A 14,810-nucleotide genomic window follows, 5' to 3' on the forward strand; every position below is an offset into this window, starting at 1 on the left:
ACCTAAACATATTTAGACTTAGATATATTTCCACTTTAACAAATACCCACTGACATTACGTGTCTCCTAGGGAGAAATAATTCTGAACGTTAAAATAGGTGAACACTGAGGTGCATTTACTGTTAGTAACTAAAGGAGTTTTTGCAAAAAACAAAACAAAACCCCAAAGCCGGCTGCCGGCTGCGGTTACCAGCGCAGGCAGACCACCCACACGCGGTGGCGGGCGGTGCAGGCGGCCCCTCACTCCGCGGGCGGAAGTGTCGCCTTTCCCAGCGAAGGGAAACACAGGAAAAGACGGACAGGAAGCTAAACTGACTGCGAGAAACTGGTTTCTGTCTTTGAAAAAAATGACTTTTTCTGTGATGTTAGGAACTGCTTCAAAGAGAAGTGTCTTTCCATTCCAAAGCTGACCATTCTTTTGCGCTAAGTCCCATCTGAAACGGCTACCAGAATTCATCGCGGAGACGCCCGGCGTCAGGGTGAAAGCCAACAAGCGCACATGTGCCTGCCAGACTCTGAGTGGGCAAACCGACTCTTTACTGGAGACTCCACAGCTCCGCACTGCTGAGGGCTGCGCCCCACTGCTGAGGGCTTCTCCCTTACTGCTGAGGGCTGCTCCCCACTGCTGAGGGCTGCTCCCCCAACTGCTGAGGGCTTCTCCCTCACTGCTGAGGGCTGCTCCCCACTGCTGAGGGCTTCTCCCCACTGCTGAGGGCTGCTCCCCACTGCTGAGGGCTGCTCCCCACTGCTGAGGGCTTCTCCCCACTGCTGAGGGCTGCTCCCCACTGCTGAGGGCTGCTCCCCACTGCTGAGGGCTTCTCCCTCACTGCTGAGGGCTGCTCCACCACTGCTGAGGGCTCTCCTCATTGCTGAGGGCTGCTCCCCCAACTGCTGAGGGCTTCTCCCTCACTGCTGAGGGCTGCGCCCCACTGCTGAGGGCTTCTCCCTCACTGCTGAGGGCTGCTCCCCACTGCTGAGGGCTGCTCCCCACTGCTGAGGGCTGCTCCCCCAACTGCTGAGGGCTTCTCCCTCACTGCTGAGGGCTGCTCCCCACTGCTGAGGGCTCTCCTCACTGCTGAGGGCTGCTCCCCCAACTGCTGAGGGCTGCTCCCCCACTGCTGAGGGCTTCTCCCTCACTGCTGAGGGCTGCGCCCCACTGCTGAGGGCTTCTCCCTCACTGCTGAGGGCTGCTCCCCACTGCTGAGGGCTGCGCCCCACTGCTGAGGGCTGCTCCCCACTGCTGAGGGCTGCTCCCCACTGCTGAGGGCTGCTCCCCACTGCTGATGGCTTCTCCCTCACTGCTGAGGGCTGCGCCCCACTGCTGAGGGCTGCTCCCCCCACTGCTGAGGGCTGCTCCCCAATGCTGAGGGCTGCTCCCCAATGCTGAGGGCTACTCCCCCCACTGCTGAGGGCTGCTCCCCCACTACTGAGGGCTCTCCCCCCACTGCTGAGGGCAGCTCCCCAATGCTGAGGGCTACTCCCCACTGCTGAGGGCAGCTCCCCAATGCTGAGGGCTGCTCCCCCCACTGCTGAGGGCTGCTCCCCACTGCTGAGGGCTGCTCCCCCCACTGCTGAGGGCTGCTCCCCCCACTGCTGAGGGCAGCTCCCCACTGCTGAGGGCTGCTCCCCACTGCTGAGGGCAGCTCCCCAATGCTGAGGGCTGCTCCCCCCACTGCTGAGGGCTGCTCCCCACTGCTGAGGGCTGCTCCCCCAACTGCTGAGGGCTTCTCCCTCACTGCTGAGGGCTGCTCCCCACTGCTGAGGGCTTCTCCCCAATGCTGAGGGCTGCTCCCCACTGCTGAGGGCTGCGTCCAGAAAGGCGGGGAAGAAACATCCCATCACGCATCTCCCCGTGACCCGCGTACCTGGCACCTGGATGACCTCCATCCTGTCCAGCAGAGCAGCGGGGATGGTGGCCGTGGTGTTGGCGGTGGCGATGAAGAGGACTTGGGAGAGGTCGAAGGCCACGTTGAGATAGTGGTCGGTGAAGTTATGGTTCTGCTCCGGGTCCAGCACCTGTGGGAAGGGGGATGCGGAACCACTGGGGCGGCTCCAGGGCAGGACACGCGGCCGCAGCGGCGTGGCGGCTGGTCTGGCGTGGCTGTCAGGAGCCGGCGGCTAACACAGACCCGCCCTCCCTGACATGCCCACGTTCCAGAGCAGCACCTCAGTGTCACTCTGTGGAACCATATGATGAAAATAAACGGGGAAAAAATGAGAATTACTGGAAAGAGAAAGCTCTCTAAGTCATTTAAGTTTACATCTCGAACTGCTTCTGACTCCAGTCTGCATGGACCTGGTTCCGAGCCTAACCCCCGCCATGCACAGGCACACGCACAGGCACACGCACACACACATGCACAGGCACACACACACACGCACAGGCACACACACATGCAAGGCACACGTACACATACAGGCACACGCACAGGCACACACACATGCAAGGCACACGTACACATACAGGCACACGCGCATGCACAGACACAGGTACACGCACGCAGACAGGCACATGCGCACACACGCATGCACACACATAGGCACACGTGCACGCACACACGTGCGCATACCAGCAGAGTCCCCTCGGCCTCGCCGGGCAGCGGGCGCACACACGGCCGCAGCCTCACCTCGAGCAGTGCGGCGGCTGGGTCGCCCTGCAGGCTCTTGCCCAGCTTGTCCACCTCGTCCAGCAGGAACACTGGGTTGTTCACGCCGACCGTCTTCAGGCCGTTGATGATGCGGCCGGGCATGCTGCCCACGTAGGTGCGCCTGTGGGAGCCAGCGCGTGGGCTCGGGCCGCCGGGCAGGCGCGGGGCCACCCGGGGCCCAGGGGCCGGGCCGGGAGGCCGCCGAGCCCCGAGAGGCCCGCAGCGTCCGCTCCCTCGTCCCTTCTTCCCTCAGCCTGGCGCGGGCAGCCACGGCGGGGGCAGCCACGGCGGGGGCAGCCACGGCGGGGGCAGCCACGGCGGGGGCAGCCGTGGTGGTGGCAGCCGTGGTGCAGGAGCCGCTGCGCCCAGCCTGGCCGTTCCGGGAAACGGAAACACTGCAGGCCGGAGCCGGGCCGGGGAACGAGGAGGGCGGCAGGAGGGAGACAGAACCGCTCTGTGTCCGCTGTTTTAAACCGCGGGACGGGGCCTGCTCAGGGGGAACCCCGCCCGCGAGCGTGTGACCGACACGGGCGCCAAGCCCAGGCACCACCCGGAGCACCCCCCATGCAGCAGAGGCGTGAGCACGAAGACAAAGAATGAAAGGACCACTTTCTGAAGTTCCTGAGGTTTCCCGGCCTTAAGGCCAGCGACTTGGAAACGGCCAACGGCACAGGAGATGTAAAAGCACGTCCTTCCCCACAACCACGTCTGACCCGCAGGCAGCGGCGGGGGAGGCACGCACCTGTGCCCCCGGATGTCGGACTGGTCGCACACGCCGCCCAGCGCGATCCTGTGGAACTCGCGGCCCAGGGTCTTGGCCACGGAGCGCCCCACGCTGGTCTTGCCGACGCCGGGCGGGCCCACGAAGCACAGGATGGGGCCCTTGAGGCTGGTCCGGAGCTGCCGCACGGCCAGGTACTCCAGCACCCGCTTCTTGAGCTTCTCCATGGCATAGTGGTCGTTGTCCAGGAGCACGCGGGCCGCGCGGATGTCCAGCCGGTCTGCGGGCGACCGGAGCGCGCGTCTGGCACCGGGGTTCGCGGAGGGAGCCCCCCGAGGCCGCGGAGCCCCGATGGCTCAGCGGTGACGGGACACGCCCTCCCTCTGAGCGCGGCTGGGAGCCGGGACTGGGCGCTCCGGCTTCCACGGAAACAGCAGGCCCTGCAGCGGCGGGCGCCGAGGGAAGCCCCCGCCCGCGATGGAACCGGGGGGACCCCGTCTCTCACCCGGGCCAGGGCCTCTCGGGAGCCGCGGCGCGGTGACAGGAGAGGGGAGCGGACGGTGACGGGGCGCGGCAGAGGGCTCACCGGTGGTGCTTTTGTTCCAGGGCAGCTCCACCATGAGCTCCAGGTAGTTCCTGGTCAGAGCGTACTCCGGCATCGACTGCGGCATCTTTTTGAGTCTGTGGAGGAAGAACTCATCGCAAAGGTGTTCGAGAACCAAGAGCCCCATGAAAACAGAAAGCCGAGCTTTCCCCCACGGCTTGGTCAGGAATGTCATGCATACGAAAGACGAACACACACGATTTGACTAATTATAAAAGCAGTGCTTATTTTAAAATACGTTTCAGTCTGTGCCCTGGCTGGTGTGGCCACGTGGACAGAGCGCCAGCCTGCGGACTGAAGAGTCCCAGGTTCCCTTCCAGTCAGGGGCACACGCCCGGGTTTCGGGCTTGACTCCCAGTAGGGGGCGTGCAGGAGGCAGCAGCCAATCAATGATTCTCTCTCATCATTGATGTTTCTATCACTCTCTCCCTTCCTCGCTGAAATCAAGAAAGATATATTTAAAAAAAAAAATACATTTCAGTTTCAAAACTGAGCTTTCAGCCGTTACAGTGTATATACATTTTTGGGGGACACCCTGCATTTGATTAAATAAATCTAAAAAAGTCTTTTTTTAAAAATCTGGCAAATAGCACATTTGTTTTGCTCTAAAGGATATTACAGAACAAAATTAAAGCAACGCCCGCACCCGGGGGAGGGGTGGGGACTGTGTAAGGACCCCCGGAGCCTCGGGGGCACCAGGGGCCGTGAGCACGGCGAGCGGACGGGGCGGTGGGCGGCGCACTCACCTCTTGACCTCCTTGAGGCAGACCCGGCGGGCCGGCTCGGGCATGCTGGAGGAGCGCACCTTCCGCTCCAGCAGCACCACGTCGTCGCTGTCCTCCTCCTCCTCCTCCTCCTCCTCCTCCAGGGCGCCGGGGATGTGCGCGACCCTCCGCAGGGGGCGGATGGCGATCACCTGCGGCCAAGGGCGAGGACGGGCGTCAGCTCCAGGGCCCCCAGCTCTGCAGCTCAGCCTGCGCGGCTGCTGCTCCCGCAGTGTCCCCGGGCGGAGGCCTCCCTCCCTCTCCCTCCCTCCTGCCGCAGCCACGGCCCGGCCCAGCCTCCACGGAAGTGTCACGTGTGACAGGGAAGGGACCCCGGACAGACGGGTGGGAGGAGTGGGGTGAAGGGGGCACTGGGGAAAGAAGGGGCCATCAGCCACGCTTCCAACAATGAAGACAGAAACGTAAAAAGAGGAAAACGGTGGTGTGAGCCCAGTGAAGCTCTCTGGGGAGAGGCGGCTGCTGTCTTCGCACGCGGAGGCTGAGCCTCGGGCTGAGACAGAGAAGGTGCAGTTTGACTGAAAGAAAATCGAAACGCCCGTCCGCTGGAAACAGCCAGGCCGTGGCACAGCGCACGGACGGTCCTCATCTGCTCTTAACATCTCGCCCCGGAAAAACACGCAACTCAGCAGGTGTTGGCTCATTTTCGAAATACGGAAAACACACAATGTTTGGCAAAAAGCAAAATGGCTTGGTAAGTCATCCTTTTAAAAAACATGTTTTTTTGAGTTTTCAAGAGAGAGGAAGGGAGAACGAGAGAGAAAGAGAGAGAAAGAGAGAGAGAGAGAGAGAGAGAGAGAGAGAGAGAGATATCAGCGATGAGAGAGAATCATGGACCGGCTGCCTCCTGCACTGGGGATGGAGCCCGAACCCGGGCCTGTGCCCTGAGCGGGAATCGAACCCTGACCTCCTGGTTTCTGGGTCGATGCTCAGCCGCTGAGCCCTGCCAGCGGGCTGCCCCACGTTTTTCTTAAACAAACAAACCACACGGCACCTTCTGTCCGTGCCGACGGCCCCGAGGATGCGCCGAGGACACTCACCCGCTTCTCGTCCTCCGGCTTGTGCTTCCGCGTCTTCTGCAGCAGCTTCAGGCCCTCGATCTGCCGCACCAGCAGCGGGATGGTCATCTTGAACCGCTCCTCCAGGCTCACGGCGTCCAGGATCTGGAGCGAGAGCGAGCCGTTACCGAAAACACGGCTCCACAGCCCCGCGGGCAGACACCCCCGTCTGGGTCGCAGCTCCCTGCGGCCAGCACAGCCACGTCAGCCGTGCTCGCCCGGCGAGGCTGTCCGGCACCAACACCAGAGCCCGGAAAGACCCAGAGCATCTGCAGTTTCATTTAAAAAAGAAGCCGCGTGGACTGTTCTGAGAGCCAGGACAAAACACACGCTGGGGCCCCTCCTTCCGAGAATCACCCCCTAAAGCCTCGGCCGTGTCTGCACGGCAGGCCTCACACACTCCAGGCTCAGCACCTCAAGCTGCACATACGGAGAGACCGGAGCACCTCCCACTGCCCCTGCCGGCGAGTCTGCCGCAGACACACTCCCCCCGTCAGCGTAACCGCTCCCTGCTCGCACCCCAAGCAGGAGAGGGTGCTCCCGCAGCCGCCCGCTCCTCCCGGGCGCTGGGTCCCTGCTTACTCCGTCTGTTCGCGCCAGCTGCACCTGCTGCTACAATAGCTGGCTTTAAGTATTAAGTGAACGATACAGGAAGGAGGGCGGTTTCCATAAAAACTAGTTTAGCCGGACCGGTGTGGCTCAGCAGTTGAGCACTGACCCAGGAACAGAAAGGTCACGGGTTCGATTCCCGGTCAGGGCACATGCCCAGGTGGGCTCGATGCCCAGCAGGGGGTGTGCAGGAGGCAGCTGGCTGGTGATGTCTCTCTCTCATTGATGTTTCTATTGCTCTATCCCCCCTTCCTCTCTCTAAAAATCAATAAAAATGTATTTAAAAAAAATAAATAAATAAGAACTAGCTTAAATGTTCCGAGAAGAATAGGCTGCTTAAAAATACTATAAAAGTAAGTTTGCAAGAGAACTGTGACCATGTTGCGGGAAAACATGAGCATCTCAGATCCCGAACTTGGATTATTTTTCAAGTGTCTTAAAACTCATTTCCCGGGAAAATGACAAGCAACGTGTCACAGGCTTACGTAAGCGACACCAGGAGCCCCAGCGGCCACACGGGGGGGAGGGCGCGGCCCCCGGAGTGTAAAAACGGCGGCTGGGGTATGTAATGTATTTAGATCGGGTGAACCGTCCACCCGGGTTACTCCTCTCTGCCTCACTCCTCCCGTGAGCTGACAAGGGCTGTGCTGACAATGCGGAAAAGCCGTGCCTTCCACCGTCAAGCCAGCGCCTCCCGGGTCCTCTGTGAGCCTCCGGCACCTGCCCCCCGGCCGTGACAGGCCTCCCGCCGCGGCCGCACCTGCAGTTTCTCCTTGTTGCTGGTGCGGACGATGGACGTCAGGATGTCCGGGAGGGCCTCCCGGGGCAGGCTGTCGAGCAGGCGCCGCAGCTTGGCCACTGCGGGCACAGACATGTCCAGCATCTCCACCAGCTGCGGGGAAAGCGGGTCACTGCGGGCTCCCGCCCACTGCCAGGCGGCCGTCCGGGGTGGGCCTCGGAGCAGAGCGCCAACCAGAATAGAAAGCAGAAACGGTTCCGACGTGGGTAATGCTAATGCTGACGAGAGGCTGTACGTAAATCTTTGGTTTTATTTGGAAAAAAATTAAAATTTATTGAAAAGTTGCGATGCCGCAATAAACTATATATTCTTCTCCTAAACTCACCAACTATGAACCTCCTGCCCGTTTGCTTTCTTGCACACGCGCGCACACTCGTGCACACAGGCACTGAGGAAGTGCAGACACCGTGACCGCTGCCCTGCAGCTCGGGCACGCTTCCATAACCCGGCCGGCGCCGGGCCGGAGAGCTCGCACGGCCGGCGCGCTCAGGCTAACGGCCAGGAGCTGGAACACGGCCTCTCACAGGGCCTTGGATTAACGAGGACCCGAGTGCCTCATCAGCTGGGAATGATTCCCATGAAGGGAGAGCTGAGCTCTGGGCGCCGTCAGTAACGGGGATCCTGCGGCTGGACAAAGGCTGCGCCCCCTGCTGGCGTGGCCCTCCGGTACGGCCGAGCGGTGAGACAGGAGGGAGGGCCAGCTGCAGGCCGCCCGCCCGGCTCCCGCTCCCGCTGCGGCCGCCGCGGGGCGTGCCCGAGCCCGCCCCTCACCGCGGCCCGGCTCAGACCGCCCCTCCGGTGACCAGCGTGACTTACAGGTCGGTGCCCAGACATTGAATGACGAGGGCAGTACTTCTAAGCTTTTACTCTCTGGTTTGGAGACACCGGGCGTTATAAGGAAAATTCTAGAATTACTTTCTGGAAACGTTTTGGAAAGGGTTGGCTAACCTGCCCTAGAAGACTGAGGCACAAGCCCAGAGGTGAGCACACTGAAATGCACGCGTGACGGTGAATTACTAGCTCACGCTAACACACGCGGCCTGGCAGCACCGCCAGCACAGCCCTCTCCCCGGGCGGCGAGGGGACGGGCGGGGGGAGGGCGCTCGGGGGACAGGCGGGGGACGGGCCGCACCTGCACGGCGTACTTGTAGAACTGCTCGGACAGCTCGCCCAGCTCCTCCCGCGTCTGCAGCGTGCTGGGGAACTCCTCCAGCCGGTCCAGCTGCTCCACCTGCGCCACGGGGTATGGCCGCTCCTTCAGCAGCTGCACGATCTGGAAGCGGCACAGGCCCGTGACCAGCAGCGTGTAGTGCGGCTTCGGCCAGTTGCTGCCCACGACCTGCACGGCCAGCGCCGCCGTGCCGATCCTGCAAAACACATCGAGCCCCTTACAGCCGCCCGCCGGGCCCGCAGCCCCCCAACCAATGCTCCCGCCCGCCGGGCCCACAGCCCCCCAACCAATGCTCCCACCCGCTGGGCCCACAGCCCCCCAACCAATGCTCCCGCCCGCCGGGCCCACAGCCCCCCAACCAATGCTCCCGCCCGCCGGGCCCACAGCCCCCCAACCAATGCTCCCGCCCGCCGGGCCCACAGCTCACCCCCACGCCGCCCGCGGGGCCCACAGCCCCCCAACCAATGCTCCCGCCTGCTGGGCCCACAGCCCCCCAACCAATGCTCCCGCCCGCCGGGCCCACAGCCCCCCCAACCAATGCTCCCGCCCGCCGGGCCCACAGCCCCCCCAACCAATGCTCCCGCCCGCTGGGCCCACAGCCCCCCAACCAATGCTCCCGCCCGCCGGGCCCACAGCCCCCCCACACCGCCCGCCGGGCCCGCAGCCCCCCAACCAATGCTCCCGCCCGCTGGGCCCACAGCCCCCCCACACCGCCCGCCGGGCCCGCAGCCCCCCAACCAATGCTCCCGCCCGTGGGGCCCACAGCCCCCCCACGCCGCCCGCCTGCCGGAGGAGGCCCCGGGAGCGAGCGAGCACTGGCTGCTGAGCTCGCGCGGGACCGGCTGTGACGCTGGTCCCGCCGCTCCCAGGCCCCCCCGAGAGCGGTGGCCGGGCTAAACTGTGGAGAATGTGGTTGGCAGCTACGTGGTCTCAGCTCATCCCCCACTAGGCGTGAGGCAGGCTCCCACAGGAACATCGGCATTTAAGAGGCTTTACATGGAAACAGCACGCGTGACCAGCTGAGAAGCGGGCCCGGCACAGCTTTCGGCCAACACGGAGCCGCCCGCCGCCTGTGGATCCCGTCTCCGAACGCGGGGCGAGGGGCACAGGCCCCACTGCGGGAATGAGGCTGGGACTTCAGAAAGGAGGGAGGGGACCAGGGCTCCGGCACCTGGGAAACAGCCGCACAAGAGCCCGCCCTTGCCCCTCACACAGCCCGGACAGTACACGGGCAGTACACGGACAGCACACGGACAGCACACGGGCAGCACACGGACAGCACACGGGCAGCACATGAACAGCGCACGGACAGCACACGGGCAGCGCACAGACAGCACACGGACAGCACATGAACAGCGCACAGACAGCACACGGACAGCACAGACAGCACACAGATAGTACACAGACAGCACATGGGCAGCAAATACAGTACATGGACAGCACACAGACACGGACAGCACATGGACAGCAGATAGCACATGAACAGCACACGGACAGCACTGATACAGCACACAGACAGCGCACAGGCACGGACAGCACACTGACATCACATGAACATGGACAGCACACGGACAGCACATGGACATGAACAGCACATGGACAGCACACAGACACGGAAAGCACACGGACATCACAAGAACATGGACAGCACACGGACGTGGACAGCACACGGACAGCGCACGGACAGCGCAGCTCAGACGGCGCGATCCTCTCAGCGCGATGCCTGCCTCTGTGTGGCTCACGGAGGCTCTCAGAGTCACGCCCGCAGGCTGTGCCCGGCTTCCCTCCACGCTGTGCGCTCTGAGCAGGACCTCTCCCGCCGTCCCGTCCTGCCCGAGCACAGGGGGACATCGGATTTCAACAGCAACTTAACCCCAACGATCAGAAGACAGTTTGGCTGGAGGAGCAGTCAGGGCTGGGAAACGGAGGGTGCGGAGCCACCTGGCTGCTTCCCGTCCGGCCCCCGGCAGCAGGCGGTGCTGCCCTCGGCCCCGCAGCCCCAGGCAGGAGCAGCTCCAGTCCGGCCACAGGAGCAGCAGGAGCGGAGACCGCATCCCTGGCCCCAGGGCTTCCAGCTGGCACGGGGGGGGGGGGGGGGGGGGTAAGTGTATATTTGTCCGGCCCAGGGGAGCCAACAACGGGTTTTCCCGCAGAGCAAACACCGTGCTTCCGCCATCCGAGAGGAAGGCGTCCAGGCTGAAGGAAAAGACAAACCTGGCGAGGTTCACGGGGGACGGTGTCTTCCCTGAACGCCTCACTCGGACTCAGTGCCCCCCTAGGAAAACGCGGCCTGGGGCGGCAGGTGGCCAGAAGCCCGCCTGGGGGAGTCACACATTGTCTGGTTTCCCGTGAGAATGAGAGTCACGCTTACACCCTGCCGTGGTCAGTGGTCGGCAAACTCATTAGTCAACAGAGCCAAGTATCAACAGTTCAACGGTCACAGAAAACCAAAAAGAACAAAGCAATAGAGAGACGGAGCTACATTTATTACACACGGGTCCAGAGGAAAATGTCTCTCAAATTCTGGGCCCTCACATGCAGGAATTCTCCCTATTTATATGTTTTTACCTTCTTTGTCTCCCAAATATGGAGTGTTTCTGGCCCCTTTTGCAAGTTCTTAAAGTGATTCTGGGCCTTGAGACCTCAACCAGAGGCCTGGCCTGGCCCCAGCACTGATAACATTGTCTGGGGAATGTTTAACAGCCTCTCTGAAGTGGGCGTAGTCTTAGCAAGCAAGCATTCACAGAAGCCACAAAGCAGGGTTAAAATTTCAAAGAGCAGTTTTTATATAAGACGGATGCTTCACGATTGACATTTCTTTTGAGAGCCAAATTTTACAAAACACCACGGCCTGGGCGAGTCTGTTTTGAAGAAGTGGCGTTAGAAGAAGCGTACGTTTAAAACATTTGGCTCTCAAAAGAAATGTCAGTCGTTGTCCTGTTGATGTTTGGCTCCGTGGACTGACGAGTTTGCCGACCACTGGGTTAGACAGATGCCAGGAAACGCATTGGGGCCGGGAACAGCAGCGGGGCTGAGAGACCCCAGCAGGAGCCCCGAGGCCGCAGTCACAGGGCCTTGGGCCTGACGGGGGGCGGAGGGGAGGCAGCCCGGGTACCTGGGCGGACAGGGCTCAGGGACGGCTGAGTCAGGACCATGCCCCTCAGAGAACAAGGCGTCCCTCAGAAGCCACCACACGGGTGTCCTCAGGTGGCTGGGGCCAAGATCTGCCCTCAGGGCGAGCCACCAGGGCCGACATGCAAAAGAGGGGGTGGCCCAGGAAGTCCGCGCCTGGCCCTGCTCCCGCGGTGACGAGGAGCCCGGGGCAAACGGGCTCCGGCTGCTCCTTGAAAACCGGGCAGTGCCACCTGGGCGGCGGGAGGACCCACGGCAGCAGAGGGAGCCCGCGCCCGCCCTGCAGCCCGGCGCCGCCTGGGAGCGCAGGTAACTGCCGGGGACGGTGTGGGCGGCGGCACAGAGCAGCGCCGGCCACCACGCAGGCCCTGTGACGGGAGGTTTCACTCTTAAGGAAGGGGTGCTTTCCGGTCAGATCGGAGGGAAGGGCACTGGCTGCCGATCTGGAGGAACGCAGGGGGTCTTGCTACCCAGGCTGTCCAAGCAGTGAGCGGTATTTCTAGGAGAACTGCCAGGCCCCGTGGGTCTTGAGAATGCTGGATTCTATGAAGAATGGCCGGTGTGTGGCCCTGGCCAGTGTGGCTCAGTGGATAGAGCGTCGGCCTGGGGACTGAACGGTCCCGGATTTGATCCCGGTCAAGGGCACAGGCCCAGGTTGCGGGCTTGATCCCCAGTAGGAGGCGTGCAGGAGGCAGCCGATCCATGATTCTCTCTCATCGTTGATGGTCCTAGCTCTTTCTCTCTCCTCTCCTCTCTGAAATCAATAAAAACATATTTAAAGATAGAATGGGGGGGGGGGGTGCGCAGAGAGAATGGTTGGTGTATGTTTCCTAACTCGAATGCCTACAAGTCTTCCCAGGGCGATGCGAGTGAAACCAGGGCAGCGACAGGAGCATCGGGTGAGCTTACCCGTCACCTGAACGGCACAGGTGCTTCTGGGCCCGCGGCTAGGCCCGCGGTCGGCAAACTCATCCGTCCACAGAGCCAGATACCAACAGACCAACGACTGAAATTCCTCTGAGAGCCAAACTGTTTCAACTTAAACTTCTTCTAAAGCCACTTCTTCGGTATTTTGTGGAAGAGCCACATCCAGGGGCCAAAGAGCCGATGTGGCTTGAGAGCCGCGGTTTGCCGACCACGGGGCTAGGGTATCAGTCGCTGTCACCGCGGAGGGATTTGCACGGGGGAGGGAAACACCCCTCAAACCTGCCAGAATGACGCCCCTGAGTGCTCCCTCACACCTCGCACAGGACTAAATCTACGTCAGGAAAAACAACCCTCACCAGAGGACGTGTTTTGGGGGTTGGTTGTTGTTGTTGACTTGAGAGAGACGATGGGACAACGATCCCAGCAACTGAGCCGCCAGGCGGGGCTGGTAAACCTGCTTCTGAAACTCCCCAGGCCCACCCACAGTGGAAAGAAAATGAAAAATCTGATCAAGGCCACTGTGGGCTCAGCAGGCAACTAGGTGCCCGGGCACAGGGCGTGCTGGGCGGTGGGAGAAGGGAGTGGGGTCTGGAGTGGGGTCCTGGGAGGGAGACCAGGACCCAGGACAATGTGCCAGCGCTGACGGACACTCGGAAAGTGCACGATCCCACTCCAGCCAGAGCAGGTCCGAGGGGGCCGAGGTGCTGAGAAAAGCCAGGCTTTCGCAATGTGGACCGTGGGCTGGCGGGTTTGTGTTTTAGGAGGGGAGGGGCATGTGAAGAAAGCTATGGAACCTCCTTTAAAAAAATATACATATATATATATACACACACACACACACACACACACACACACATAATTTCAGAGAGGAAGGGAGAGGGAGAGAGAATCATCAATGATGAGAGAGAATCACTGATTGGTTGCCTGCATGCCCCCTACTGCCTCCCCCCCCCCCCCCCGCCCTTCACCGGGCCCACCTATGCACAAACCGAGCTCTTGAATCAAACCCGAGACCCCTCATCCACAGGCCAACGCTCTATCCACAGAGCCAAACCAGCAAGGGCTGGTGTCTCCTTTTAAACATGTATACAGCCGCCCGGTTTGGGATGAAAACAAGGCTTTCCTAACCCTCCCCAAACCCACTGGGCCAGGAACCCCCGGTTCTGAGAGGGTCACTGCAGGTGAACAAGGCTCTAAGCTGACCACATCCCGAGAGGACTCAGGGTGGCAGCAGCGGCCGAGGTGACTGCGGCATCTGCCGAGAGCGAACCTGGGCCCGCAGAGTCCACCCTAATCACGGGAGCCACACGCGGCGTCTCGCACTCACGTCATGAAGTGAGAAGGAACGGTGAGATGCCCATGTTTACTGAGCTGCAAAGAGCCAGGCTCTATAAAGCGTAAACGCTTAGTAATGGACACAGTTAGTTTTCGTTCCACATTTTCAAACCCAGCGGGCCGTGTACCCTTGCGGCCCACGGAGGGGTCTGTCTGGGAGCCGGGACGTTCCGTGCTGAACCAGGGCAGTGCCAGCAAGCCGGGGCCGCCAGTGCGGACGGGATCCCAGTGCGGGCCGGCGCTGGGTGGCCACAGGTGGCTGGTGGCCACGGCCTGGACGGAGCACCTGCCTATCCGACGCCCTGTCTGCAGAGCCGGGGACCACAGCCCTCCCTTAACCGCCCGGCACACCCGCCGGTGGAGCCGAGTCCCCGGAGAGCAGGTGGAGGAGGACGGGCAGGCACAGGGCCCCTCACTCCACCCCACCCGGCCCGCAGCCTGCGGACTGGCAGGCGGCCAGGAGGGCGCAGGGACAGCCGCCAGGGCAGGTGTGAGCAGGAAAGGCCCTCCGGAGGAAAGCAGGGCGGCGAGGGGAGGGGAGGGGAGGGGGCAGGCGGGTGTGTGGAAGAAAGGCACCCCAGAAAGTTAGCGCAGGGGGTGGTGCGGGGCGGGGGGGGGGGGTGAGCAGTAATAGTGCGGGGGGGGGCAGTAATAGTGCGGGGGGGGCAGTAATAGTGCGGGGGGGGGCAGTAATAGTGCGGGGCGGGGGGGCCCGGTGTCCGGGGAAGAGGTCAGAGTGACGGGGAGCGGGACGGGCGGGGGCGGGGCGCGCCCCGGAGAGCTCAGACCTGGGGCGGGAGGGGTTCAGGTCCCCTGGTTACCAGTGACAGCTCGTCCTAGCGGCTCCCGGCCTCCTGATCCTCCCAGGGAAGGGCCATTTCCCATGTTGGAGGCAGACCCGGGCCCCCATTTCCCGCCTTGGGGGCAGACCCCTGAGCCCCCATTTCCCATGTTTGAAGGAGACCCCTGGCCCCCCATTTCCCATGTTTGAGGGAGACCCCGGGCCCCCCATTTCCCATGTTGG

The 14,810-nt window shown here is 62.3% G+C and overlaps 1 protein-coding gene across 1 annotated transcript in view; it reads right to left on the minus strand.

Moving 5' to 3' along the window:
* Positions 1–14,810, minus strand: part of LONP2 (lon peptidase 2, peroxisomal) — a 32,264-nt gene that overhangs the window by 16,847 nt on the left and 607 nt on the right. Inside the window, exons 2-9 of the mRNA XM_036440543.2 lie at positions 8,354–8,588; positions 7,183–7,314; positions 5,796–5,918; positions 4,720–4,889; positions 3,956–4,050; positions 3,391–3,649; positions 2,628–2,769; positions 1,866–2,016 (exon numbers count right to left, since the gene is read on the minus strand). Of these exons, the coding sequence (XP_036296436.1) occupies positions 1,866–2,016; positions 2,628–2,769; positions 3,391–3,649; positions 3,956–4,050; positions 4,720–4,889; positions 5,796–5,918; positions 7,183–7,314; positions 8,354–8,588 (1,307 nt within the window). The remainder of the gene's footprint in view (positions 1–1,865; positions 2,017–2,627; positions 2,770–3,390; positions 3,650–3,955; positions 4,051–4,719; positions 4,890–5,795; positions 5,919–7,182; positions 7,315–8,353; positions 8,589–14,810) is intronic.

This window comes from Pipistrellus kuhlii, unplaced genomic scaffold, assembly GCF_014108245.1.
Source record: "Pipistrellus kuhlii isolate mPipKuh1 unplaced genomic scaffold, mPipKuh1.p scaffold_m20_p_17, whole genome shotgun sequence".
Taxonomy (NCBI): Eukaryota; Metazoa; Chordata; class Mammalia; order Chiroptera; family Vespertilionidae; genus Pipistrellus; species Pipistrellus kuhlii.